The 27935-nt window shown below is 39.9% G+C and overlaps 1 protein-coding gene across 1 annotated transcript; it reads right to left on the bottom strand.

Moving 5' to 3' along the window:
• Positions 1-6614: 6614 nt before the first annotated feature.
• On the bottom strand, positions 6615-26445 carry CA4 (carbonic anhydrase 4). Its single transcript, XM_049802591.1, has 8 exons — positions 26326-26445; positions 15019-15072; positions 14046-14216; positions 11269-11426; positions 10432-10524; positions 10098-10161; positions 9448-9611; positions 6615-8376 (listed from the first exon to the last, which is right to left on the bottom strand). Exons 1-8 carry the CDS (start codon positions 26381-26383, stop codon positions 8188-8190), a joined length of 951 nt encoding a protein of 316 aa, XP_049658548.1. The 5' UTR covers positions 26384-26445; the 3' UTR covers positions 6615-8187.
• Between the last annotated feature and the right edge of the window lie 1490 nt (positions 26446-27935).

The following is a 27935-nucleotide window of genomic DNA, read 5'->3' as shown; positions in this document are numbered from 1 at the left end:
AGAGTATCCTGGGATAATTGAATGCTCTATAATGAGGGCGCAGGATGTGTTAATCATTCCATTTCAGCTTTCTTGACAGGAACTTGGCAGTAAGTTACAGCGAAGCAGGCACTGATACTGAAGTTTTTATTACCACTGCCCATGCGACCGGCAGATTTTATTATTGTACTGTTCTTCCTGATTTTCTAAATGGAGAAGCAAGTTACACTATCGCTTCTATAGGCTCTGCTGGGGGCAACTATTGCAAAATAACTTTTGTAAAGTAAACTTTTACTTTCTCATGCGCTGGGGGTTTTTTACCCTTATGTCAGTCTGTATTATTTAGAGGTTTTTTAAGCCTGTATTTAGTCCATTTAGCTAGAAAGTTGAAAACTTTAGGCAGCTCTATCTTCTGCAGAAGTTAAGACTTACTTAGCCACATATGTCTTAGTCAAAGAGGGGGGGAAATGAGCTATTGTGAGAGTTATTTCCATCTTCTATAGCTTACTGTGCATGCTCATTTTCTTTTGTAAATTAATTTTAACTGTCAGAGGTGCTTGTGTATGCTTTTTTTTGCACAGCCCTTTTATAAACTTCCTACGTGTGTTGCCTCATGTTAGCAAAACAAGTCACTATGTTTCACCAAGCTGACATCTCTTTCTTGAGGCTGGATCTGTTACTGAGGTCACTCAGTACTTGCTGAGAAATGGTCAGGCATTATTTTTCTTTTTAATACGCTTTATATGAGGCATTTGTACATCATGAACTGTGGATCGCCTGTTGTCCTACCAACTCTTCTTTGTCACAACCTCAAAACATTTCTATGATTGCAGTAGAAATTGCACTGACTTTTCAAATGTGTTTCCATGTAATCTGAATGTTTGCGTTTTATGAGCTTTAATAGCTGTTTTTTAAAATAAATTAATCTTGTTCCATAACACGTGCGTTCATATCTGTGGGATCATAAGCCCGAACTTCCCGTTTATGCTCTGGCACTGCAATATTAACAATCAGGACAATAGAAACCCATTTCAGGTTTTTTTTATATGAGTGACATTGGAGTCCTTTTTGCAGTGCTTGATAAGACACCATGTTCTCTGCCAGTCAAACTGTTGTAAAACCATTGAAGTAAATGGAGCTTTGGCAATTATTCTGCTTACAACCTGCTTCGTAGACTTCATCTATACACAGGGACAGTCCTTGGACTGGGACTGTCCCAACACCCAGTTCCCAAAATGTTTGAGCTATACCAGTGATTTGGAGCACTAAAATTCTCTGAGGACTTGGAAATTAATGGTGAATCCTCCCTTTTACTTATATGTGTTTGGAATAAAGTGCTGCACAGAAAGCCAAGTAGCCATCAGTTGCAGTGAATTTCAGCCCAAGGGGCTGGAGGAAGACTTCAGCACCTCGGTGGTTGACTTTGTGTCTTTAGCCTGCTCTTTTAAGCAGCAGTTTTCCTTTACTTTATGGAGCTCACTGTTTTTCTCCTGGGATTATCCATAGGTTCAGCAGTGACTGTTGGGTTCCAGGACATAAAACATTATGTTTTACTGCGTGTAAGAAAGCATTTCGTGTAATGCAGGAGAGTTTCATGTACAACAAACTCAAATGATTCTAGGCTTTCAAAGATATAACTATCTTGATAGAAAATGACTATGATTTATATAGGGCTTAATGTCAACATCAGCATAATCAGCAGAATGTAGAACTTCTGCCTTCCTTTCTCTCTCATAAATTCTTCATAACCACACATATCTGGAAACTAATCAGTCAAGATCTTTCTCCTACGTGCTGGGAACAACGAGTAGTCTTAGTTATGTGGGAAGTGAATGGGTGTTGACGTTATGAAGGTAATTTCAGTTGATGGAAACTAATAGATTCTCTCTAATAGAGAATAGGTTCTCTTCATGCGATAAAAAGAAAGGGCATGGAAAAGTTTAGCTAGGAGGAGATAGATTATAAAACAAAACCCATAGTTATTAAAATAGTGTCAGCTGTTTGGATTCTTTTTAATCAGAACCATGTTTGAGTACTAGATATCTAAATAATTTCAGAAGATTTTAATAGGTAAAAGATAATAAAATAACCCAAACTGATTACAATCTTATACCTTTTATAATATAACTTTAAATGCAAATTGCATTCAACTGCAAGAAGGGAAATAATGTCCCAAAGGCATTTCAGTTAATTGGTGTAGTTAATTACACTCATAATTTTACTTGTGTGACTAATTATAATCAGGTTTTATGGGTGTATATGGATTTATTTCTGATACTAAAAGCCCCAAACAGCGGGTTATTTTTAGGAAATATACTTAAACTTCATAATGAAAACCGCATGTCCCCGTTCTCGGCGGTTGGCTTGAATGAGTTGTGTCTGTGTTCAGAAAGAGTTTGGAGGACACCAAGAAGACAAACTGCCCCGGCTTTATCCAGCCTGGCTGAGGAGGCCACTGCGGCCCCAGCTGATCCTGTTCATGCTCCCAACCTTCTTGAATTGCTTTTTATCCTGTGGTGGGCACCAGAGTCCACATCGGTGGCCCTGAGGTGTTGGCCACCTCCTCCAGCGGGGTCTGGAAATGTCACCCTTATTCCCTGCAGCCGCCGGTGGCAGCGCTTGGCGGCGGGGCTCCTCAACCAGCCCGAAGCAACGCTGCTTTTAGGCGGTTTTCTTGAGGTGAGGTGCAATGTTCGCTGCCACCCAAAGCCCTGGGGGTACGATACCTGAAACGTGGTGGGGAAGGCAGCCGGGGGTTGTGTTGTTCTCCAAGACGAGTCCCTGGCAGATGCCCGCAGCAAAGGGATGGCCAGGCTTGCTGGACTCCCCTCAGCCTGACTGGAAAGGACCCTCAGAAGATGGCGGCCAGCAGCAGGCCCAACCCCTTGCCTGCCACTTTTTCTCTTTTTTCTCCCCTTTTTTTCTGCCTCCCCCTCCCCCTTCCCTGCTTTTTTTTTCCTTTCAGGTCTCTTTTTAAGCGGCAGGGCTGCCCTACCTGGCATCTAAACCCAGCTTTGGGTGCTGCAGCCGGCCCTCCCGCCAATGCCCGCCTCAGAGGGGCCGCAGGCCGGCCGCGCTGCCGCTTCCCACAGCCTGCGAACGGCGGAGCGGTGAGTCGGGCCTGTCTGCGAAGGAGATTACAACTGGGGAAATAACACTGAGAAAAAACAAGGTGGGCAAAGACTTGCCAGGCTGAGCGCTGCCCCGGGGTATGGGAGGCCTCAGACAGGCGTCCCGGGTGCTTCGGCTGCTTCCTTATGGGTGCGTTGCCTCATGTTGAAAGAGAAGCTTTCATAAGGTTCTGTAAGGAGCAAGCGAGAGAGGCGGTGTGTGAACGAGGTGGGGTTTAGGTGCTTCTTGTGGAAGAATTCAGCAGGATTGTGGTCGGCCACGTTGGCCCCTGTGTCTGTGGGGAGCAGCCCGCCAGGCTGGGCAGCGTGGCAGGAGGCTACCAGTCTCGGTTTCCTCGTGTGTATTTCTTCAGTGCATCTCAGCTAGAGTTTTCTTGGCTTTTCCACAGGTACACATTAATTTACTAATAAATCCTGCATTTCCTTTTTTTTTTTTTTTTTTTAAATTTGTATATGATTTTCTCCTATATGAAACATTTTCCACAGCCACCTCTGGCTGCACAGACCTACCGTGACATTTTTTTCTCTGTCATTGAAACTTCTCTAAACCCCATGCCACTTGTAGTGCTTATTGGAAGAAAATCACCACATCCACTTTTAACTCTATTGAAGAAAGCCTCACATCTCCAAGCGTAATCATTTTTGTGGTGCAGTGTTATCTCCTGTGCAAGGTACAGCAATAGGCAATGGGTCTCCCTGTCTCTGGATCAGAGGTGGTTGACATTACACCTGCTATTTGCACATTTATTGGACTTCAAAACTAGGCTGGGAAGCTAGGTAGGCTTCTCTATATCCTTTTTTGACTACAGGTGAATGGGGGATATTTTACATGGGTTTGCTATATGGCATCTGTTTAACAGGAAGGCTGCTGACTGTGCCAGCAAATGCTGTTTTCCCTGTGAAATCAACTTCTGGATGGGTGAGGGAGGAAAGGAAAAAGCAAAAGGCTTTATCCTTTTCTCCAAGCAGTGATGGAAAAATAATTCTGATCAGAAGAAAAGTGCATTTTGAGCTTGCGTTTGTCAGCAGGAGGAGCTGACCATACAATGAAGCTGGCAAATTTGTTAAAATTCTTTGTGGATAACGTAAATATATTTCTTGTGAGTAATGGCTAGGTTTCCTTGTCTTTTTCTGCTTCCTCAGAAAATGTTTTGCTGAAAACATATTGTATTAGGAATTTTTTTTTGTGCCTGCACCTCCTGTCATCCCTGCCTGCTCCTCCGCCGATTGTCAGATGATTGTGAAGGAGAGAAGCTGGGCCTGTGTGCATATGGCAGATCTGCTCCTTCACTTCTCTGACCTCTGAAGGCTTGCACTCAAATCAAGGTCTGATCCAAAACTGGAAAAGGATGGTTTTTTGGATGCATTATACAATGCATGTAATCTCAACTTGGTACATTTTTAGAAATGGGGAGGACCTACTGAAGTTTGGTGGGTCCCTGGTTGCTATTCAACCTTATGGGGAATGGACTCTACCATGACAGCCATTACAGGCAAACCGTAAACCAAAATGCAAGCTGCTTCCAAAGGACAGGCTTCTCATAAGAAAAGCTACATCCAAACTTTGATAATCTCCCAAAATGTTTTGGTCTTTGCACTCTCGAACACAAATACCTCTGGTTTCCTGCAATCCAAATGCTAGTCTATCTCTGACTTGATTCAGACTGGCAAAGCCCCTGCTTGTCTTTTTTGTTTTGAACCTGAAACATACAGTTCTAGTGAATTTTAGTTTCCTGTGTTGTTTCATTTTCTATTGTACTCCAGTTTTCAGTCACAGAAGGTAAGCAGTCTTCAACTCTGGTTCCAACATATGTGAAATGTATTAGCAAAGTTCTATGTTAACTTTTCTGTACGTGGGAAAACACTGTTCTTTCTGGATCTTTCTAAATACCTCTGTTCCTTCCCCCACCCTTTCCGGTATTACCACAGCTTGGCTATTTTTCTTCAAGAGCTGCTGTCGTTTCCTAGTGTCTTTGCACTATAAGAAGTTTCATGCCAAATGTAGTATAGACAAATTTCTTGAAAATCAGCACCTGAAGCTGCTTGTGGAACAGCAAATTACTTTTCCATAACTATCTTCACAAAGGAAAACCAAATGTCCCACTTCAAGCCTTCCTGTCTTGTACTGGTTTTTAAATTGAATAGCTTTTGCTGTAGATTTGTATTTATTCACTGCATTAATACTACTCCTGTAATTGTCACGTCCTGCACCAGAACAGAATGTGTCTGCCTGATTGCAAAGAGGTGCCTCCGACAAAGAACAAATCGAACTAGATCACTGACACAGGTGCAGATTGTAGCATTTCCCTTTTGCTCATTGGCATAAAATTCAGATTCACTCAGTAAAAAATGGTCATACTTGCCTATTTAGGTTTTATTCGTGCTGAGGTTTGTGCAGAAGAATACTTACAGAGGACTAACCATCTTGTCAGCAGATTTTTTTTTTCTTCCTCTTAGTAATGTTTTCATATGTTTCATAGTAAATGAGATCTTCCCACATTGTAACTAATTGCCATAAATGGTCCTCTCTACCTACATGGTAAACTGAGCCACAACCTAGTGAAAAGTTGCCCCCATGACTGATCATTTATCAGTAGCAATAAATGACAGTTGAACCAGATCCTCCGTACTTTCTTCCAATCATCCTTAAGAGAGGTGCCTTTGGGCACCATGAAGAACTACTTCATGAATTCAGTAAATAATCTGAATAGAGTAGGATGACGGGCTCTTACACATACTCCCACCAGATGCAGGGGGCTTTTTTAGTGCAAAAGGCGTTGTTTTCAGTGGAGGCATCCTGATGAGTATTCACATTGCTGGTCTTTAAAACAGGAGCTCCCAGTCCTATGGGACTTTTGTATGTGATTGTGCTGCCTACCATGTTGCTTGTAAATCTTGAAAGAGCAGTGAAACATTAGCCTTTCAGAATAATTCTATTTATTACATTTTGTAACACAGCTTGAAAACAAAGCATCTTTCCTCTTAATTTCTTGATGCGTTCTCTACTTCTGGGTTTTTGAGGGATGTACTGGAAATAGCTAACACAGAGATGTTCAACAGATGGGTAAGTATGCAACCATTTATCCTGGTTAACTAACTAGCCAAGCGTTTGTACAGAAGTGGAGTTACCCTGGGTAAATCCATGGTACCCTTCCTTTCATGGTAAGAAATCTGCCCGTCCTCTCCCTGATGGGCTGGATGTGTGCAGCAGCTCTGCTGAGCAAGGAGCCATACACAAAGCAATTTTGCTATGTGCAGATAATACCCAGGTGACCCATGTGAAGTTAAATCTCTGGAAGCCTGCCGACATCAGAAACATCCCAATGTACTGCAAATCCCTGTTGACCCCCACCCCCACCCCAAATGCAAACTCAACCCTAAACGTCATGAAGAAAATAGGGAGAAAAAAGTCACGTTCCTTTTCTGAACAAGTATTGTTTGGATTCCCCTTCAGCAACGACAAAAGAAATAAAAACTCAAGGCAATGAAAACACAGGTCTCTGTCCAACTTTAATCTTTCATTTATGTTTGCTTCTCAGAAGTTTTTCAGTTAGCTAAATATACAGTTGAAGTCTTAATGATTCCTCTAAACCTGAAAAGGTGAATTTGCTTTCCCAGTGATTTTTGTAAGCTTATATTATTGATTGTTAAATATGAAAATAATCCCCCCCCCCCCCCCGCTTTTAGTCCTTCGGTGAGCTGTGGTTAGTCTCACTGTCATGATTTTCCTGAAAATGGCCATATAGCTGTAGCATAAAGTCATCTTTGCAAATATTACACTAAAGAAAAAAATACAAGTCTGCTAATATGAAATCCTATTTTGGTGTGACCAAAATCTAAAATTCTAGAAGAAGCTGTATCATCTTCTATGGCATTAGCCAAAGAAAACTGTTATGAGTCTCTTCAGAGAGAGAACTGGAATAATACAAGGAAATCCCATTTCCCAATGTATTGAGCTTTTCTGTAAGTAATTGAGTAAGATCTGAAGAAATCAGTTCAAATCACAATCTTCTTGGAAAAACTATGAATCTTAACCGTATGTGAATATTGCAGGTATGTTATTATAAAAAAAAAAATATATATATACACACTGAAATGTTCAAACTGACATTTAAAAAATTCTAAAATGTGATGCTGGAAAGAGCCATTTCTTGAGCTGTCCCATTTTATTAGGCAAATGAAAACTGTAAAGGATCATCAAAGTCCCATGCTTCAAATGCAGCCCTCCAAAGAGAGGGAATTTCCACAGATGTGCAACTGGTACATGCAGTTGAGCTTCCCTTTTTTTTTCCAGCATGTCATATTGGCCATGGGCACCCCAGAGAAGGATGCTGTACTAGGCTGAATAAATAGGTTTAAGAGAGAAACCTGAAATCCAGAATCAGTAGTTTAGATGAAAGGAATCCAGTATCCTTATCTAAAAATTAACTTTAGATATTCTGAAGGAAGTAAGGGGGGGGGGGGGGGGGAATTGCATTAGTACAGGTGAAATTTGTCACATATCCTTCACTAAATAAGATCACCCAGATCAGTTGCAATTGTTGCTCAATTGTGTGTGAGCATTTTTTTCTTTGCTCTGTGTTGTACCTTCCTGTAGGACAATGTAGGGATGATAAGAATTACTCCCCATGTTACTGTCTTCCTGATTTGCAGTGTTGAATGTAAACATACTCCAAACCAACCCCTTCACAGGCACTTAAGAAGAGATTCCTCTTGAAGGTCCTCTATACCTTGCAAAGTCTCCTTCCAGCATTGTGTTAAAACTACAGGCTTGCGAAAAATCCATCCTAATTCTTTCTTTAAGTGTTTGGGTTTTTTTAAATTTGAATCTTCATAGCTTTATCTTACAGTTCCATTGAATTCTTGTGATTTAGTGCAATGGGTTTCATTTTATGTAAGAGCAGCAACAGAAGTCCATGGTTAGTATCTGGAGGTCAAGATTAAATTCTGTATTGAGATATGATTCATGAGTTGGTAGTTAGAGAGACTACTTGATACAAAGAACCAACAGCAGCAACAAAAAAAAAAATATCCAACCCTCCAAAAAGCCCAGAACCTTGAATGAGGTGAGAAGTGTTCATTGGAAAAGAGAACTCAGGATGTACGTAAGCATCAGGAGCAACATTAAAACCTTAGCGGTGGGCAGGAGGATGCTGGCACTGGACCAGTACACCTTTCGTTCATTCAGAAACTGAACAGGCCGGAAATTTTCAACCATGTAACTTGAGTTCTTCCCATCAAAGTGGACTGTGGAAAATTGAGAAATCTGCAGACATCAAAGAAATGAATAGATCGTTAAATCCTTTTTCCGTGGAACACTGGAAATTGTGATATTCTAGAGCTGCAGTGCCTTACTCTGTGGCATTGTTTTGAACTGTATGGATGCATTAAACCTTGCAGGAAACAATGTGATGGAGGCTACTGCCAGAGGTCACTGACAGATGACCTGTTTTAGCCTTGGAAATCATGAGGACTTCCTTTCTGTGTGAGCCAAATGCTTTGTCCACCTCAAGGACCTGATTACACCAGTGCTCTTGACGCACACAGTCCTGTCCTTGTCCATCACGTCACAGTGATGCAAAGACTTTGCTTTCGAATTTTTAATTGCTTGCAGCACGACACCGGCCCAGAGCAAGCAGATGCTTGCCCTTGTGTACTGTGCTACGCTGACTGGTGTGTGGCTGAGCACTGACTGAAGTGATTAGGAGTACACTGCAGGTAAGGAACTAAAATACAGATGCTGGCTCTCAGCCAAGCTGTGCCGGCTAGTAGTTTTGTGCTGGCTAGTCTCAATATTGCTGAGAGTCCACTGCAGGACACCTGAATTTTTTTAATTGTGTACTCTGTCAGCCGAACAATCTGCATTTTAGAGGCAGTCATGATTCCGTCTCCTGTTCCTCTCTGTAGGACACAAACGGGTTGCTTAAAGCTGATGCCGATAGACTCAAAGTTTGGATTTTGAAGTATTCTGTTCTGGTATCCTCATACTTACGAGAACAGAAGAAAAACAGTGACATTTTGGGGGTGAGCAGATGACAGCCATGGCAGTGCTGCTGCTGAAGCACTGAGTTAGGTGTTTACCTGTGGGTTTTTTTACTTTCTTTTCACATCGTCATTTCCCCTTCCTTCTGCTTTCCTGCCTTTTTTTGAGAGATGATTTAATAGGGTCAAAAAACTGGCACTAAGGACTAGGATTAGGCTAATGCCAAGCAAGTGTTGTGTGTCATAGAACAAAGCGGTGGAGCAGCTAACAAGTGTGTGTTGTGTGAGTGAGCAGACAGACGAAGGGGCAAAATAACCATAAGCAGACCTTCCAGGCTATCCCTCTGCGACTTACCTGAGAAATACTGAGTTCAATTGGCTTCTCAAATACTGTCCAGATGACACCCTCATGGCAGTCAGGGGTGGTGAGGGAACCCTTGTACCGATAGTACCTTCCAAGATCTTCCTCAGGTGGGAGAAGAGAACTCAGTGGCAAAGGGTCCATCTGTGCTGTTTGCCCTAGACAAACCATGTGGAAATATCGCTTGTAACAAGCGCGGCTGCGGGTATTGTTCACATTTGTCTTCAAATGCGGCTGCTGCTCGTGGCCGTGTAAAGCCTCATCCCCATGCACACTTCCCACGCGCTGCTTCACCGCTTGTGAAATCCCTGACTGCCAACTGCAGGGTCCCACACAGCACACGTTACGCACACCTCTTGTGATAACACGTGGTTTAGGCATGTTTTTCTTCTCACTGTGCTTCCTTCTGTAGAAGCAGGAATACTCATCCTGGTTCGGGGGATGTTCTTCACTGCAAATACGGAGAGCTAGATTTTCTCCCACCTGCAATGCTCTGAGTACTTGACAAACTAACCTCTATCTTTTGGCTTTGACTTTCAACTAACAATCTCTACCATAATTAGAACAAGATTGGACCGTGAACTACCTGGTAGTATATGTACTGAAATAAATATATGTTGCATTTTGGCCAACAAAAGTCTTACCTTTGTATTTAATATTCTCTAATTCATTTATTAGAGTTGCATAGTTTTTATTTTCTTCTTCAATCTGAAACAGAAATATTTTGATTCCAAATCACGCTTTTCTCAACACTGGTTGCTTTAAATTAATTGCGAATAAAACAGAAAAGACCCACAAGGCTAAAAGATAACAACAAGCAGAACATACAAGAGGGTAAAGGAACTAAGTGCTGGCACTGAATGCCTGCAGAAGACAGGGAGGCTTAGGTCTTGGACTACTGTAACACTAACACAATCGATCACTCGGCCAAATTGCTGGTAGATTTGAGATGAGCAATTAAAAAATTTCGCTACCTACCTTTATAAAGAATGCTAACACAGCCACACCATCTGCATTTTTCTTCGCTTCTGTTATATCTGAAACATCTTCTCTTATGTGGACAACATGAAGCTGTAATACAATAGCCAAAGGCAATTATTTGTTCATTTTCCTCTACAGTTTGTTGTTGTTAAGCGCAGCCTGGCTGCTTCTGTGCACCTATGCTGCAGTGGGGACAGAGCTGCTTTGCTGCTTACAGGCTGGGGACAGACAGCTCGAGGCCCTTGACCTCACTCTCAGGCAGGAACTATGCAATAAATGGACTACTACAATTCAAAACTTCAATCATCAACAACAGTACCATCTCGTACACCTCCCCAGAAGGTGAAGCGCTCTGTGCGCTGCTGCAGCCCTCAATTTTCAGCCTGTGTGGTGGAACAGGCAGATTTTTATGTCATGGTTTGAAAGGGAGGTGGTTTCCTTCCACCAATCCATGGGTATCAGCACACTGGAGACTTGTCTTGCCTTGAAGAGAGGGGGGTTTTTTTCGGTTGCGTAGTTTGATTCATTGTTGCAGTCCCAGAAATGAATATATAATCTGAATAAGCAGTGTGAGAGTGTAATCAGACTGTATAGGCCGTGAAATGTTTCTCCTCCCCAAAGGCTATATAACTCCATTTTTGTTGCCTGTCCCGTGCCTTTGCTATGCAAAACTAGTGTGTTTTCCTGCGTGTTCTGGGTAGTGAGCAACGTGTCCTCAGTCCTTTATTTCCACTGTTGGTGTTTCATAGAACTAGTCAGTAGTTTTTGTGCAACAGTATCTTAAAAAGCCAGAGTTCTTGAGTAAAAGCCATAATCCACAACAGCCTCACCTACCTCCATGGCTTGTTTTTCTCCATCTATGCTGTGCTCTGACCCGGGAAGGTATTGCTGCACACCTTGGACTCCCCAGTGCAAATGAAATTCTATTGCCTTGTATTTTCTTCCCAGACCTCCACCTCCAATTTTAGGGGATGTGCTGAATGTCACTTTAACTGGGGAAAACAAATAAGTTGTTAAAAAAAAAAAAAATACACAACAGATTATACATTAACAGTATGTGAGAGTAGCAAGATGCATGTTCTTGAGGTTCAAATTTATCCTAAAGTTCTGGCTTGGTTTTTCATACCTGAATGTTCCAGAAGTTCAACTCTGCAGAAGCTGAACTCTTGCAAAATGCTAGCTGAGATTAATTTGAGATGAAAGGGAGAAATATCATAGGGCACTTCCCAGTAATATGCAACAGCATTTGGGGCTCCCTCTATGGCACAGCACTTGGAGATTCTCTTCCCATTTCTACCTGGGATTTGCTCTGTGAACTTGAATGTCTTGAGTAGAGCCTCACTTACTGGGGAGCTGAGCTACTGTCGTGGTTTAACCCCAGCCAGCAACTAAGCACCACGCAGCCGCTCACTCACTCCCCCCCCATTATTTCAGCTGAATAAAGAATAGTAAATAAAATAAATTTGGTGAAACTTGTTTCCTTTTGTAAAATGGAGGAAAAGGACAGAGCACTACTTTGGATTGTTCTGGGGTAAGGGTTTTATAGACTTTTATGACATCCATTTATGTATCCTTTGGAGTATCAGGGGTTAATTGCATTTTGAAGAAAACAGGGTGATAGCCTGTCTTTCCTTGATTGCACTGAGGGGATTTGTAGGGATTTGTTCACTGACATTATAACCCCAGGAGTGAGAGCTACTTATACCTTTCAGAAGACCCTATACTCCTTCATTTTTTGTCTAGGATAATACCCTCTATCAAAGTATTCCTAAAAATAACCTTGATCCCAGCTTATTTGGTTTTTAAGCATCATTTTTATCTCCTATTGCCTACACTGTAACATTTGTTTTAGGCAGGGTTTAAAGATATTCTGTTTTAATTTAGAGTAGTGTTGCAATTTAAGCCTAAGCATCTAAGCCATTATATCTATTTAATGTGATGCTTAATCTGTTGTTAACAGCAAAACAAAATTTTCTTAGGAGACACTTTTCTAGCTATAAATCACCATCACATCCTGTGCTTGAGACTTTTGTGATGTATTTTTAAAATTTACTTATTAGGATGTCTACATTAAGCACAGTACTTTTCTTTCCATAGGAAACATTGCTTTGACCTGGATTGAAGCCCCAGAGATTTCATTTCTGTTCTGAATTTCAGATGAACTGGAAGCTTGCGTGAGTCATTTAGTTACTTTGCTTTTTTTATCTGTAAATGGATGAGTAACATAACTTTGTTGGCTTTGTTTATTTAGATTCTAGGACCTTTGAGACTCTGACCTTTGCTATCTGCACATCATCAAACATAATGATAATCTAATCTCACATAGAGCTTCTAATTGCAGCTGTAATTTAAGCAATAACAGTTCCAGTGTTGTACTCACTGTAGCCCAGGGATTGGTTGCCCTCAGAAGGAAGAAATTTTAAAAGCCCAGATAAAATCCTAATCCTTTTGCATGGTTGGGAACGATGAGAGTTCTGACCAATCCTTTATGAATATTAATTTGTCTGTAAAAGGTATTTCTATGCACAGCAACTGTAATATGGAGATTCTAGAATATCATTCTGTAATGGGAAAGTCATTAACCCATGCACTAAAAGTTAAAACATGTCTTTTTCTTATGGTCTGTCAAAATACCAATGTTTTAAACTAGGACCTCTGGCTGTGAAAATCTACCCAGCTGTCTACCTTTCTACCTTTCCATTTTAAGTTAGGAAAATATTTGCCAGTTGCAATTTTCCACTTTAGGGATTTGGCAGTTAAAACAATCCATCTAAGATTTTAATAACCCTATAGATATTTTTTTTAAAAAATGGCAACAGATTTATTTTTAAAGTTAAAGTAATTTAGCATAATATTGTTGAAGCATCATCATTAGTATTGCTTTTAGTGAAGAAAAGTGGAGGAAGCGAAACAGTTCTAAATTATATTCACTGATTCGCTGTTTACTGATTTGCTGTTCACTGATTCATTGTTTACTGAATCAGTAAGTAGCTAATCAACAAGCTCACATTAGATTACTTCTGTTTGCAGAGAAAACAGGTTGAAATCTGAGAAGATTTCAGCTCATTGTTTAAAGAACTACTAAGACACACACACTGTGAGCCGCTGGTTGAATGACTTTCCCAGATTATGTTCTTCTTCAGCAGAATTCTTCTTTGTACAGGAGCAAGGGTTAGAAAGGGCAAGCCCAAAAATGAAGGGCATAAGAGCATTCAGCAGAAATTACATACCTCTGCCAAAACTGTTGTCCTAAACCCCTATACCCACCCACCTCCTAGTCCTAGAGGTTGTTGTTTGAGGTTCCCTAGACGCCTCGAGTTCTGTTTCTGCATGTGCACAGAACCAATTTCTACTGAGACGCTCAAGGACCGTGTCCAGAATCCAAAACCCAGATCATTCTCCCAAAGTTCCCAGAAAGCCTTGCTTCAGAAGGTGTTCTGAAAGTTTCACTTCTGAAAGATAGGGGTGCTATCTTATTTTCGCTCCCTTGCTTTTAAGTAGCAGTAGTGATATCTAACACCTTGCCCAGAACATGGAAGAAGTGACTGGATGGTTCCAAGTGAAGGCACAAGTAAATCCCATAATAACAGTAATAATTTGACAGTACTTGCCTGTATGTCCATTATTTTCTATGTTCCACTTTGAAGACCCCTTCACATCATATCCTTCAAAATTCAGTGGCTTAAGGCTGTTGTCATAAACAACATTTCTGGTGACAATATTGATAGGTGACTGTTTGTTTCCTTTGCAGGTGGCGGCTGTTACATGCCATTGTCGAGGATCTATTTGGAGGTGAAGAAAATATTTTTTTCTGTAGACTGCAAATCCTTGATAAAGCCAAACTGCCCAACAGTCAATATATTCTTGCTTGGGAAATTGGAGACATCTTTGAAGAAAAAGTCTTTGGATGTTGGAATTTAATACAGGAACTTTCTTATATCATTTTCGGTATTTTTAAAAATATTAATATGTGTCAGGAATGTTCTCTTAAGCTTAATAGGAAAATATGCACATGTAAATGGCTGTAAAATAGAAAGTGAACTACCATTGAGGTTGGCTGAGCTATAGAAACTATAGAAACTTGGAAACTATAGCAAAAACAAAAAAAAAGTGGTGATAGTGATGGTGCTGGGAGTGAAATCCTGCTCTCAGCACAGTTCCAGGGAGAGCGGGGCAGGACACAGGGGTGAGCAAGAGAGCAGGCAGCCTAGGTGGATCCTGCTGGTAAAACAAAAGGTGCAGCTGTAGGTAGAACATTAGGATTTTTCATAACTGTCCTTAAGAATGTAAATAGCTGTCTATACCCAGCTTGCTGGGATGATTACCTCTGGAGCACATTCAGAGTTATTTTTATGTTTGTAGCATTATCCTAGGTTGAAACAAAATGAAGAGTTAGAACAAACACTAGTATCTTCAAAATACCCTTTTTTAGGTATCCTGTTCAGCACTTTTGTTTGCATATAACATGATCATGCAGCATTAAATGCTTAATTGTGTGAATTTTTACATTATTTCTACAAAGAGGCCCTTTGCAAAAGAATCCAAATACTGATGTGATTGGAAAAATAAATTGTTTAGCAGTACCTTCACAGTGTGGCTGTTCATACTTCTGTGACTGATAGCACCAATGGCCTCCAACTAAAAATAAATAAATAAATAAATAAAAATCAGATATTGAAAATCAGATTAATAAAAAGCTGTACAAGTTGTCCCTTGAGAAAGCAGATGGGAAACGGGGTTGCAACCTGAGATCCTCAGAGAGTGATGACTGGCCACACCGTTTTGACAACTTCTTATTTATGTCTGCCCAATTTTATTAGAGTAAGACAATTCATTTATTAAATATATAAACAGTAGTGGCTGGTAAGAGGTGAGTGCTTCGACTGTAAAGCGTGAAGCACACCATCCAGCAAGTCTAGCTGGGTTCTAATATCAAATAATTCAGGAAAGAACATAAAAATCCTGCAGTAGGCAGCTCTGTCTCTCTCTAGATCTCCTCCTGGTCTTGAATGAATCAGTTTACACCTGTAAATATTCCTTCCAGAAACCGTGCTAGCATAAAATAGCAGAACTCTAGATGGGTTGCAGTTCTAAATAATTTGGTTTTGAAACTTTGGCTTCAGCAACTTCTTGAGGCAAAAGTTCCACATCTGAATATATGTAGTGTTAAAATAAATTTCCTTTTATCAGTTCTATACTTGCCATCCTTTCATATACTTGTAAATTCACTTATGCAAGATGACTTATCTCACTCCGTTCCAGGAACTATTTTAAAGATTATTTGGTGCAACGGGGAATTTTAAGAAACGAAGGATCTCATTTCCTGAAAGAAAGAAAGAATCCTCAGTCTAACTCAGCTGTGATCCCACACAGATGGTTGAAAAATTTTTCAATAGAAGGTCTTAATCTTACTTTTTCATTGTCAGAAGAAATACAGAATTCAGAAGAAGAGAGCTGATTTAACTTAAGTATATGTTGATCTAGCCAAGAAAGTAAGGACTAGTTTGTTTATCACAGCATGCTTCACTGGCTGTTTATAACAGTTATAAAGTTTAAATGGACTTTAACAGCAATAGTTCTCTTTGGCTATTTAACTTTAATCAATAACAATTCAAAACCTCTTATATTCATGATTAATACTATAGTTTCTGTTTGCCTATGATTAGTAGATTATAGGCATTTTAATAAATGGCTAATCAATTTTTAGGGATTATTATGGAAGAGTCCTGTCATTAGATTGCTAATTACCATAATTTGTGATCTTTTCTAAATCATCTGCTGGAAGGCTCGTAACTGCTTTTAACACCTTTATGTTCATATCAGTAGCATAGCAATACCATTGATCTGTTAAGTATTTAGAAGTTATACATAGAACCTTGATGCAAAATGTGGCTAGCTATAACAACAGAGGAAGACCTGGATGAGCTTGTAGCAATTAATATATTCTTGAAAAATTATGCTGTTTTAGTTCATTTCTCACAAAAATTAAATTTATGCTGAAAACTATAAATAATGTTGACTCACTATCTAGTTCAACAAATGTTAAGTAATATTGAGGACAAAAGTAAATAATATTGCTAGATTTGTATTGTAAGAACTATAGTGGTTTCTACATTGTTGTTCCATTAACATTTTGTAATTATCAAAAAATCAGTTTCGACAAGGTTTTATTTTCTGACACATTTCTAAACATACACAAAACTTAGCTTTAAGACCTGCCATTTCTAAAATTGTGGCATTTTTTCAGGCCTGTGTACACAAGACAGTGGCCAGACCTCCAGCAGCGCTGAGCGATTTCTCATCTCCGCTGGGAAACAGCAGAACCAGAAGTTTCAAGCACAGAATGTCACCAGGTGCCTTAATCGGTATTTTAATCAATAAATGCCTAGCAAATACTGGGTAAGCCGATCTTCACAATGCTTGGTTATGTTTCATATGTGTTAGTATTTGTACGGATGTATGACTGCGTTCATATTTTTGGCAAATGCTCTAGCCCAGTGTTCAGTATATGCTTTAACATTTGCTGTACCAGTACCCTGGGATTGCAAGTGGTCTTTCTTTCTTTGCAAATTACATGTGCACAAGCCTTCAGGAGAAAAAGTATTCCACTGCAGGAATAACCTGGACACAAATGTTTAAAGGTAGTAGCATCTATGCAGCGTGAGAGGATAGTTACCTGCAAAGATTTGGTCTCAAACTCTTTGGATGTGAGTTTAACCAGAGAGGAAAGTTGTCAGGTGAGAAATCAAGGTCAGTTGAGGTATTCCGGTCTGTTTACTGTAAATTCTTGGAACAAGGTCTACTGTTCTGGGTTTGTATAGTGCCTTGCACAATGGGAGTGTGATCATGACTTATACATCAAAGCATTACTGTAATGCAAATCAAATTTTACAGTCAGTATGATTCACAATTAGGACTAAGTGCAGCAAGTTCATTGTCCATTGGGTTCAAGGTTGTGGAGCTTTTAGACCATGACCATAGAACCATGAAAATCAACGATGACCACAAGAGACACTGAAGGAATGTAAATATCACCAAATCATATTGTCAGTGGTCCTGATACAATGTCTCTATACCAGAGGAGTGAAATGGAAGTGGGTTATGGAGCCTTTCATTGCTGAGTCTGAGTCCAACCTTTCTCAAACAAAGCAACCACCAACTTTTTACCAGCTGATAGGTGTTTGGCAGGTTCTCTCAAATAAGCTTGTGGGTTTCAGTCACATCATAATAGATTGACACATAAGCACGCTAAAAATCTTTCAGCCTGCACATCAAGATCATGGGGAGAAAAAGTTTAAAAAATTTTTTAAAAAAATAAAAATCCAGCCCTCAGGTGTCTACTGCTGCCTTACATCCAGCACTCATGAGTATTCTTCCCTTCTTCTGTTGAATGCAACATACACCAAATAATTAGCTTCTAATTTTTGCAAGATTCCTGCAAAATTCCTAATGTCTACAAACTAACAAAGAATTAGTGTTTTTCTATCAAGTACTTATCACAGTTGTGGTTTAGAAAGTTGGATGGTATCAGTGAAGTAGAACAGGATATTAATTCAGCAGTTCACAAGAAAAAGGTCCTTAGAGCTGTTAAATCTTAAACAATGAGCTAATTACACATTGCAGAATGGCTGAGCAAACAATGAATTAATGTTTACTGTGAATTAGATATTTTTTTTTCGGTTGGCAGTAATGTAACATTAGAGAACAGGAACTTTTGTATAGATACCACTCAGGATGAACCAAACTGCCATGCACTGTATCACTTACAAGGAAAATTTGCATTTGGATTTTATTTGAGTCAGGTGTGATGCCTCCCTGCGTATAGGGAACTTGCATTTACAATGGTCCTTTTTTCCCACTGGGCTTTATGGCTTTATTTCTGAAGCAAGAAGGAAAGATACTTGTCACATCCAGTCAGTTGTCTGTGGTCTTAGGCATGATTATGCCCTAAGGTATGTTGTCTAGTCTAGTTTTAATTGTCTGAGTGGCTCCTGCCACTTCCCTTAGGAGACTTTTCCACAGTCTATTAGCCTTCACTGTCAGGAAATGCTTCCTGTTTAATAGCTTACATTTTCCACTTGCTTATCTGCATCCCATCACTCCTAGAAATATCACTGAACCACCCTAAACAATTCTTTTCCCTCCCTGGTGTTTACAGCATTCAAATAGTTCCTTCACAATCTGTAATTCCTGTTCTTGCTTCATCCATCCTTCATCCCATCTCTTGACAACGTGCCCTTCACTTTTCCACCATTTCCACTTCAGTCTTTCGTCTCTTTCTCCGAAGCCCCTTTCTTACAGGGACTCAGTACACATGAGATCCCATCCTGCAGTCCTCTCACCTGGCTGCTCTTTCAATCAGACCTCAGCTCCCCCATTCTTTTTCCTGTTGTTTATTTTATTGCCCAGAAAAACGCAGCAGAAAGTGGGGGTTTTGGTTGCTTGGGGGTTTTGGTTGGTTTTTGCAGTTGAGGTGCTGAAACCATCGCTGTGATATGAGCTGCCCTGGAGGGGTTCATAGCTTACTCCCATACCTTGCTGGTACACATGAGTTAAGCCATGAGCATCCACACTTTGCTCAGGATAGTATTAGATAGGATTTCCAAAAGCTCCTTGCCTAATTGGCATTAAATAGAGACATCTGCATTGCTATCACCATTGGAAGTACTATAATTCAGTACACGTATACATTCAGTATACATATACACCTGGACTCACAATTCCTATGTTATCAACTCTATCTGGCTCTTACATTGTATTATGGATTCTTGATTTAAGTGGCGATGCACCATATCAGAGGTGTCACCCTGACTTTACTGGGTTTTAATTTAGAGTAGGGCTGAACTAGGCTGAAGGCCTCCTCTTCCTTCACAAAGGTCAAGACAGTTAAATTTAGGGAGTCTCTCTTGGCAAGTGAGCAGTCCTACTTATCTCTGTTTCTTCCTTGTCAAATTTACAACTGGTTTCCTGACCAAAGCTGTTTTTTTGGCACCAGAATAGCTGGAAAACAATACAGTTACGTATTGTTTTCATTTTATTGTAAATGTTTTCTATTGTTTTAGCTATCAAGACTAGCTTGGAAACTTGAGGCAAAAAATTCCTTCAGTTGAGAACTCCCTCTTCTGTTCACTTACGCAGCTGGATGGAGGACAGTGCTCCTGGCTGGAAGCCAGGGTGTTAGCAGTTTGCCAGGGGGCTATTGTGTGATCTAGGAAAAGACCCTTAAGCTCTTTGGCCCATGGTCAGATTGCCTGAATTCCATAAAAGTTCCTAAATCTACTTTGTCCTACTTGTTCCGTGCTTACTGCCCTACTTGGACCTGCTGAGTTGCTGCGTGGAAGCCCACGTCTCCTCTGACTCAGTGCCGTGAGACAGGTGGTATTCAGGCTAGATGAAAATTGGCCTTTTAATTTGTCCATCTGCCCAAAGGGTTACTAAAACAGGTTGTGTCCTTCTGAATAAAGTAGCTGGAAATCTATTAATTTTATATGTTGACGGTTAGCTATTTTTATTAACTATATTTAATCTCTGGAAGTGTAAATGACCTTTATGCCACAAACAGCCTGAAGTACTGAGACAGTAAGAATATCCCCTGTTGCTTTTTAGTTAAAATCCCTTCTTTCCCTTTCACTGACTGACTCCTTTGTCCCATCAGATCTCTTGTCACCCTCTTTCAGCCATGTCCTCACTGACAATTTGTTGTTTTCTGAGGCACACAGCTGATAGTGCTCCCTCTGCACTGCTGCTTTTCAGAAAGCCCAGGCTGCCCTGAACAGCATAGTTCTCATTATTGCACTATTGTCCACTGGTTTCAAATCCATCCCTAAAATCTGTTGTAACTGCCGGCTTTGCAGCAGAATGAAGGCTGGCCTTTTCCATGAAAATGGCAAAAGCTAGTTTTGCATGCGGTGTATTTTTAGCTTTGGTTTGCGTTGGGCTCGTGCTATTTTTAGCTTGCTTTGTGAAACTTGTTATCTTAAGTACAAAAGACAAAGAAACTTAAAATCAAGTGGAATCTAAGTCTGTCTTTCTAATTAATGAGATTGCTGAACAAAAGCTGAGCATATATACATAAGTCTATTTATACATTCTTAAGTATTACACATCCTCAGGAAGTCCTGATCAACTACTTTGACAGGCAAAATCAGTTCCAAATGTTTACGTCTAGATTTGTGTATCTCTAACCATGTAAAACCAAATGTTTGTGATCATCCATCTCTTTTCCACTCACTTTTACCTGGAAATTTTATTTTTTATAATGATATACATCTGTAGGTAGGTACATTCCAAGATATTATGGGGAGTTAACCCTGAAAATAAGCTTTATTGTACTACTGAAGCATTACACGTAACCACATCTGATTTGAGCACAGTGTTTATAATTTGCACATGTGTACATAAATCACATGCTCAATGAGGTCTTTGTCTGCAACACGTATAAAGGAAAAATCCAAAGAGATTGGAGGATGCTAGATATGCCCTATAAACACTTGCAAACTACTTCCTTTGTGTCAGAGAGAGGAAAATGTTTTTAGCTGTGACCTGTGATACTGTTGTAGCCTCTGTCATATATATGTGTCCTCATAAATTTGCTGTATCAGAGAAGGAAGCTGGCCTTTAACAAAAAATGAGTATCCAGGGCTAAGGTGATTTGCTTCTGTGGGGTATTTTGCTTTGCTTTGTTTACAACAGAGGCAGCGTCAAATAAAATTCAGAAATCCTTTTTTTAGTATTTTTAAAATATAGTTCAAACAAATTACATTCTGGCTTTACTGTCCTTTCGAAGTCTTTTGTGCTGCATTTATGATGGCTGATCCTACAGTTAGAAACGTGACTAAAAATCTAATACCAGGCCATTAGATATATTCTGCAATATAACAAAGCAACTCCTGCAATGCCACAAACAGGGAAAAAAGCCTCTTTGCATGAAGACAGACACCTAGCTGAAGAACTGGACCTTGCAGCATGTCTTGAGGACCTAAAGGTTTGTGCTGGTTATTTGGACAGCTAAAAGAAAGGTGTTTCACAGCAGCACCTGTCTCTGAAAATGCTTTTCTGCTTCCAGTCTTCAAAATCTAAATGTAAGAGCTAGGAGAAACTGTGACTCCAGTTTTCTTAAGTGTCACAGTGCACAGCTTGCAGCATATAAGGGATATTCCAACTCTTAAGCTGATACCTTTTGCTATAGGAGAAAGGAGAGTAATTCTTAAGCTGAAGTAATGTCACTTGTCACCTGCATATGGGTCCTATGTATGGCTTCTACCATGCTCCTTTCCTTCCCTGAACTGAACTGAAGAACAGCAGGGAAGCACCTGGCTGGGATGCTGGAGAAGGACGAGGTGACGCAGCACATTGCAGTTCTGCTTGAGGTCAGCTAAACAGTGAGTTAATACAAACTGATGACAATGTAGTGTACTCACGCTAGTCAGGCTGATCCTTAAATGGAGCATTAATAATGTGATTGGGTCCACTGTGTACATGGAAAATTGCCCACTCATTGCATGTCACCAGAAACAGACTGCAAACAAGTGAACAACGATTTTTGAACTTGGAGCTGTGATGCCCTTGGATGCATCAGCCTAATAAAAAATCTGTCTGCTCAAGAACCTTGATGCCTATCGAGACATCACATAGATGTATGTTGCCTTAGGCACAGCAAAGCAGGATTCCTCTCATCTGTGATATCAGTCATTCATCACTACATGCTATATGCAATCACTCTTCAGCAGTTCAGAAGTCATGTGCAGGGATGAGGGGCAGTTGTTGGATTCGTATGTGATGGAGACAGCAGAGGTGATCTTAAAACGCTTACATGGGTAATTCTTTGAGAGGAAGTCAGGATCTGCAGATGAAAGTAGATTACAGCAAGATGTTTCTGCACAGTACATATTCTTCAATAACTTCACACATAGACTGATGTGAAGAGAATCACGGCATTCCTGGTCTGACACAAATTTATCCATGTGTGCAATGCAGATATATCTGAATGCCACACCTGGCAGGCTGCAGAAATGTAAGAAGTTAAAAACACTTCAAAGTTTATTGCCTATACAACTCTAATACTGTCTTGTAGCTGCCTTTCAGGAGTCTTCCAGTGACACACAATGTTGTTTCTTTGCCCGCTGGGCTTGGTTCTCTGTCCCCCCCAAATGAAACAGGCTGTTTCATTCAGCTGAGCTAACTGAGGAGCTGCTCTCTGGCTCCACTGTCTCACCTGCTGCTCTGCCACAAAGCACTTTTCTCTCTTTTGCTGAATTTTAGTGTCGAAGAGAGAGTGAGAATGAAATTGTTATAATGCCATACCACTTTGTGCCTTTATCATAGACTGTGGAAGGAAATAAGTGCAAGTTGAGGTTACAGGATTTGCATCCTTAGATACCCTGGTCAAGCAGTCTGCACCCTTTCTTCTCTCAGCCATAAAACACCTCCAACTGTAAGCCAAATATGCCAGTGAATATAAGAGTGGCTCAAGCTCTGTTCACCATAACAGTCCCTCTTATAGACTTAATTTGCTAAAATTTAATTGCAGGATCCACAGTTAATGGGAAAGTTTATTAGTAAAAGAATTTCAGCGTTTCAAAGCTATTAAGCACTAAGTGCTGCTACTTGTTCAGCACAGTTGATAAAGCTAGAAAATTCTGTGCTGCCAGAAGCCTGCTTGTGCAGTTTGAGTAGCTGTATGGAGAGGGGAGAGCACAGAGCAGTATCAGTGAGTATCTCCTGCTCTTGGTGCACACTCAGCAACCTGACAAATGAGAGCTTTTGTTTCTTCTTGCATACGGTGGATCTGACAACGATGGCATACACTGATATGTATGGATGACGATAGGTAGAGTCAGATAAGCCTTTAAATCTATTTTGGCAGCTTGAATGATGACAAGGAAGAAAGAAAAGGAAGCCCTAAGCGATGTATCCTGCGTAAAGATCATAACTTGAGATCAAAAGTCTGTCTGCACTGAGATAGTCGAGGTAACTACTTTGAGATAATGTCATTGATAGCTTGCCAGTTATATTTAATCATGTGTTGGATTAGGTGGGTGGACAGAGGAAAATTCAGGCAATCCATATGTCGTAAAGCACCTATGGATTACTGCCTAAAGCAGCTACGCCTTACTGCCTCTTCTATGTGTTCTAGGTCTTATATTGCAGTTATTCTTCTTTCTTAAACAACTGCAAATGCAACTTTTCATCCCAGAGTGTATCTAAGTGCACCAGCATCCCAATTTTCCCTACCCTAAAATGGATTTGAAACACAACTATAAATATGTATGCAATCTATACCATTAGAACTGGGAATGGAAGAAGTCACAGCATCTTGTTTTTATGCTGCTTATAGAGATATTGGGTATACGTTGCATTTGAATGGCCCTGAAAAAACATCAGACTGAGAATTAATGCTGACAATGTCAATGTCAGCGCGGTTACATAAATTTTAGGTTTGTGAAAGTTAAAAGTATGTAAGTAGAAATACAGAAAATTAGAGGAATCATGTTCTGTCATGCATCAATCTTTTGGAGCACTAGAGCATGGACTGTGGGAGAATGTCTTCTCATGGCTGAGTCCTGGTCTGTGATAAAGAAAAAAGTTAAAATATGCTGGGGTTCATTCCATTCCTCTTAAAGAAAACTATTTTTTCAGTAACACTTGGTGCTTGCTGTAACCCTACCACAAAGCTTCCAGTACATTAGTGTCCTCTGCAATTGTTGTTCTCTGAATGGCACTAGACTGAATTTACCATTAATAAAACCTCTCTCTCAAAAGGTTTGGAATATTCCTGTTGGAACATTGCAGACGTTTTGCCTCTCTTTTGCCTGTCTAATAGTATTACCAGAGGGTCATTGATCTCTCAAAGGAATCAAGCAAGCCATCTGAGGTACATCAGTGCAGCTATTAATGGAATATGGTAACTGAGATCTATGTAAGTTAGTGGATGAGCTGCTGGACAGAGATTCAAGCAAGATGGTTTCTCTTCCCGGTGCTGGTTGATCTCTGGGCAGGTGACTGCACCAATGTGCCTCGGTTTCCCTTTTGTAGAATGGGAATTATACATTCTTCATTATAGATAAAGAAGCTTGCTCCTTTATAAAGCCCTCTAAAGACTATTAGTAATAATTTTAAAACATAGGTGCTATGATATTAAGACAGGTCAAGGCTGAAAGCAATTTGAAAGATTAGCAATCAGTCATATTGACTACTTAAGTGTGGTGAATTATGAGGCTGCCCAGATTAGAAAAAAAACCCTAGTGGAGGTATGTTAAATGAGCTGATAAGTGGATATCAGTCAAGCTGCTTCTGAAAAGTGGTAAGATAGAAATGAAATGCTTATTTTTTAAAAAAAGATACCTTCCAAATATAATGAAAATAATTTAGGCTGATTGTCAAAAGTTGAGGTTTCTTGAAATGTTTAGCCTTTAGCATGATGTATCCTATGAAGCTTCTACCTCAGGAAAAGGTTTGGAAAAGAAGGTGAGGGAGACAGCAGGTTTCTTGTGCATTAATGACTGTGTAGTTTGCCTCTACTGGCAATAATCATGGTGGGGAAAAAAAGCAACAAAAAATACTACATGCATTCCCTATCTTACTTCCATCTGCTAAAGCACTAATTATTAACGCTAATCTAATAAAGCCCATAAGGGTTTTCTAAATGGTCTTTCAAGATCCTGTAATAAATCCCTTAATAGAGCAGTAAATTTAGCAAAGTGTTAATCAGTGAGTAATCAATATCAAGCAAACACTAGTTGTAGACTTTGGAAGAGCAAAGGTTCTTTGTGTTTCTGTTTACCTGCACCACATGTGGGAAGCCTCTGGAGAGAGAATACCTACAAAATACAGACTAGGGAAGAGGGTAGGTACTTGAACTGTCAGGTAAGAATCTGGAAAAGGCAAGCTACTGAGTCATGGATATGGAGAATTAACTAAGAACAGAAAAATAAAATGTGGGGAATCCCCCCCCTCCCCCCCCCCCCCCATTTTCCCAGTGCTCAGGCTGTGCTCCTTAAGGTACTTTCTGAGCATCTCAGACCTCTGTTACTTTAAGTCTGGCGACTGAATCTTGATCTGCTTTAAAACCGTGTCCCTTTAATAGGCTCTTGGTGCAGTGCTTCCCTCTGATACCTCTGATAATATTGTATCTCTTTTTTTTTCCTTAATGCAGTCTAGTCTATTTTAGTGCAAACAATAGACCCTTCATTACTATTAAGAACTGCAGTGTTTATCTTTAATTTTGAGTCTGTGTGCTGATATTTACATAGGAAAGGTGATTTATTCAATGTTATAGCATTGCTGATCTAATAGAAGCATAAAAATACCTTCTGCATTTTTCAATACTAATTATAGACCGCTATTTAATCTAGTCATCGTAAGTGCATAGTGTACTTATGTACATAGTGCACACAGTGCAAAAATAGATGGATCTGCTGGGCTAATGCAGCAAAAGATGTATTGTTCTTTCTCTCTCAGTAGGCAACCATAAGAATTTCATCTTATATCATAAACTGCAAAGCAATATGAGTGGAAAACTAAACCAAGCTATCTGAAGTTTTAGGAAGTTTACAGATAAAGAAATTGTGGTTTGATTTTTTAAATTTACATATATAGTTAACTATAGACATCAAGTCAAACCTCATTGATTTTTCTTGGAGGAGGAAGGCAACTAGAATCTCTAAAGGTGAAAAAAAAAAAAACCCACAAACCCACTCATTCGTTCCTGAGAAAAGTCTATATTTGATAATATACCACAAATAATAAAAGTCAGAGAAATAAATAAAACATCTTTCATTTGTCATATAGAAGAATTAGAAAGTCTCTACTGTATGTACTGATACTCAGAAACAAAACATAAAAAAGAGTAACCTTGGTACATGGGGTTAGAAAGAGCAGGCAAGGACTTACCTACTGCCTCTGTCTTGAGAATGTGCAGAGAGAACAGAACAAGGAACAGCAATTCCATTATCTATTTTAAATAGGCTCAGTGTTGAAACCAGAATTGATTAGACTTCTTAGGATGTGATCATATTTCTGCTCTCAGTTTTATACTGGAGTAAGTAGTCCTGGACAGACCTGAAAGCCATAGCCAGGAAGGTGAACTCCTCCCCTTTGTAATTTCTCCAGATTTACCCTACTCCTGATTTGCCTAAATTTATTCATTTCTCCAAAATGAATGGCAAACGGAGTAAGGCTTTCTAGCACTAAGCAAGTAGCCTGTAGTGAATAACTGATGCTTTGCAACCTATGCACATTTAGTAACCTAATACTAAAATGCTACTTTTTTATTTACTGGGAGCTTTTTTTTTTCTGACAGCCCCCGTGACATTCAATTAATGCATGTGTTATGGTTAGTGTTTTGTTTCAAAAGACCCCAATGAAACAAACAAAAACCCAACTCCCTCACACCCCCTCCATCCCTACCCAGCAACCCTCCAACAGCTGCTCAGGATTGGGGTAGACTTGTGAGACTGGAAAATGAGACTTCTGTGTGCAGTAACAGGAAACGTTTATTAGGTGGCATACCAACACCTTACTTATATATGCTTTTGCACTTAGTGAATTAACTGAGAACATACCTTTTTTTTTTTTTTTTTTTTTTGGTTGGGGGGTTGTGTGTCCTTTTTTTTGTTTGTTTTTAAATAATACTTTTTCTTAACTTTCCTGCCACTGGTACTATAGTATAATATATACAGATTTTTTTTTTTGAAAACTTTTTTTCCTGTCCCCTTTGCTTTCCTATCTGAATGTTTTAATTCCATATGTCTGGTCAGTGGCAATTCAGGCTTTATGTTCAACAAACAAAGGTGTGTACAGAAAAGTAGCACTGCTGCTTTTTGCTCAATAGTCTCTATTATAGACACATTTTCATCTTTTCATTTGGGGTTGGATTTTGATACAGCTGAGGAAAACCAAAGAGGGAGTGCAACTTCTTCTTCCCCTTCCCCAAATGCCTCTCTGTCCATGTCCATGCACATGCTGGGTTGGGTGCAAGAAGAGCAGGATGCTTGACCTAGTGCTCCTCTGTGAAGGGCTGGACAGAGTGAAGTGGCATTATTCTGGCTGCACTGAGCAAGCCTAGTCATCCAGCAAGGGCTGAATTAAAAAAAGGAGCCAAGAAAGTGCTTCTTGCCTTTACCAAGAGCTGTGGGCTCCCAAGTGAAGAGTATGGCCATTCTGCTGTTAGTAGTAGGGTCACACAGTATCAGGACCTTTAATAACAATGGGAAATCTGACAGCTGACTTATGAGCAGGTCTTTTATTCATAAAAAGGATAGCTATAAATAACATTCCAACAATGAAGATTTGCTGGGTAGTGTTTTTCCATTCTGGATTAGGTAGATTAAAGTACGAACAGACGATGATTTGCCTAGCACATGGTGCTAAGACAAATAGTTACTGCAGCGACAAGAACAATAAGGGAATTTGTTGCATTTTTTAACTTCCTCGTTTGGCAGTCTCGGTGGAGCTATCTAAGCAAGGTGCATGCTGAGCACGTAGAGAGAAATGGGGGCGTG

Source organism: Accipiter gentilis, chromosome 6, assembly GCF_929443795.1.
Source record: "Accipiter gentilis chromosome 6, bAccGen1.1, whole genome shotgun sequence".
Taxonomy (NCBI): domain Eukaryota; kingdom Metazoa; phylum Chordata; class Aves; order Accipitriformes; family Accipitridae; genus Astur; species Astur gentilis.
The sequence above is the reverse complement of the archived record's forward strand: the minus strand, read 5'-3'. Positions and strand labels throughout refer to the sequence as shown.

Bases quoted from the DNA above. Each gene is read 5' to 3' on its own strand.
- CA4 (XM_049802591.1), bottom strand. From the start codon at position 26,383: ATGGAATTGCTGTTCCTTGTTCTGTTCTCTCTGCACATTCTCAAGACA. The intron at 10,162-10,431 runs GTAGGTAGCGAA...TTTCTGTTTCAG, and splicing joins TGTTAGCATTCTTTATAAAG to ATTGAAGAAGAAAATAAAAA. The intron at 8,377-9,447 runs GTAAGTCGCAGA...TGATGTCTGCAG, and splicing joins TTGAACTCAGTATTTCTCAG to ATTTCTCAATTTTCCACAGT.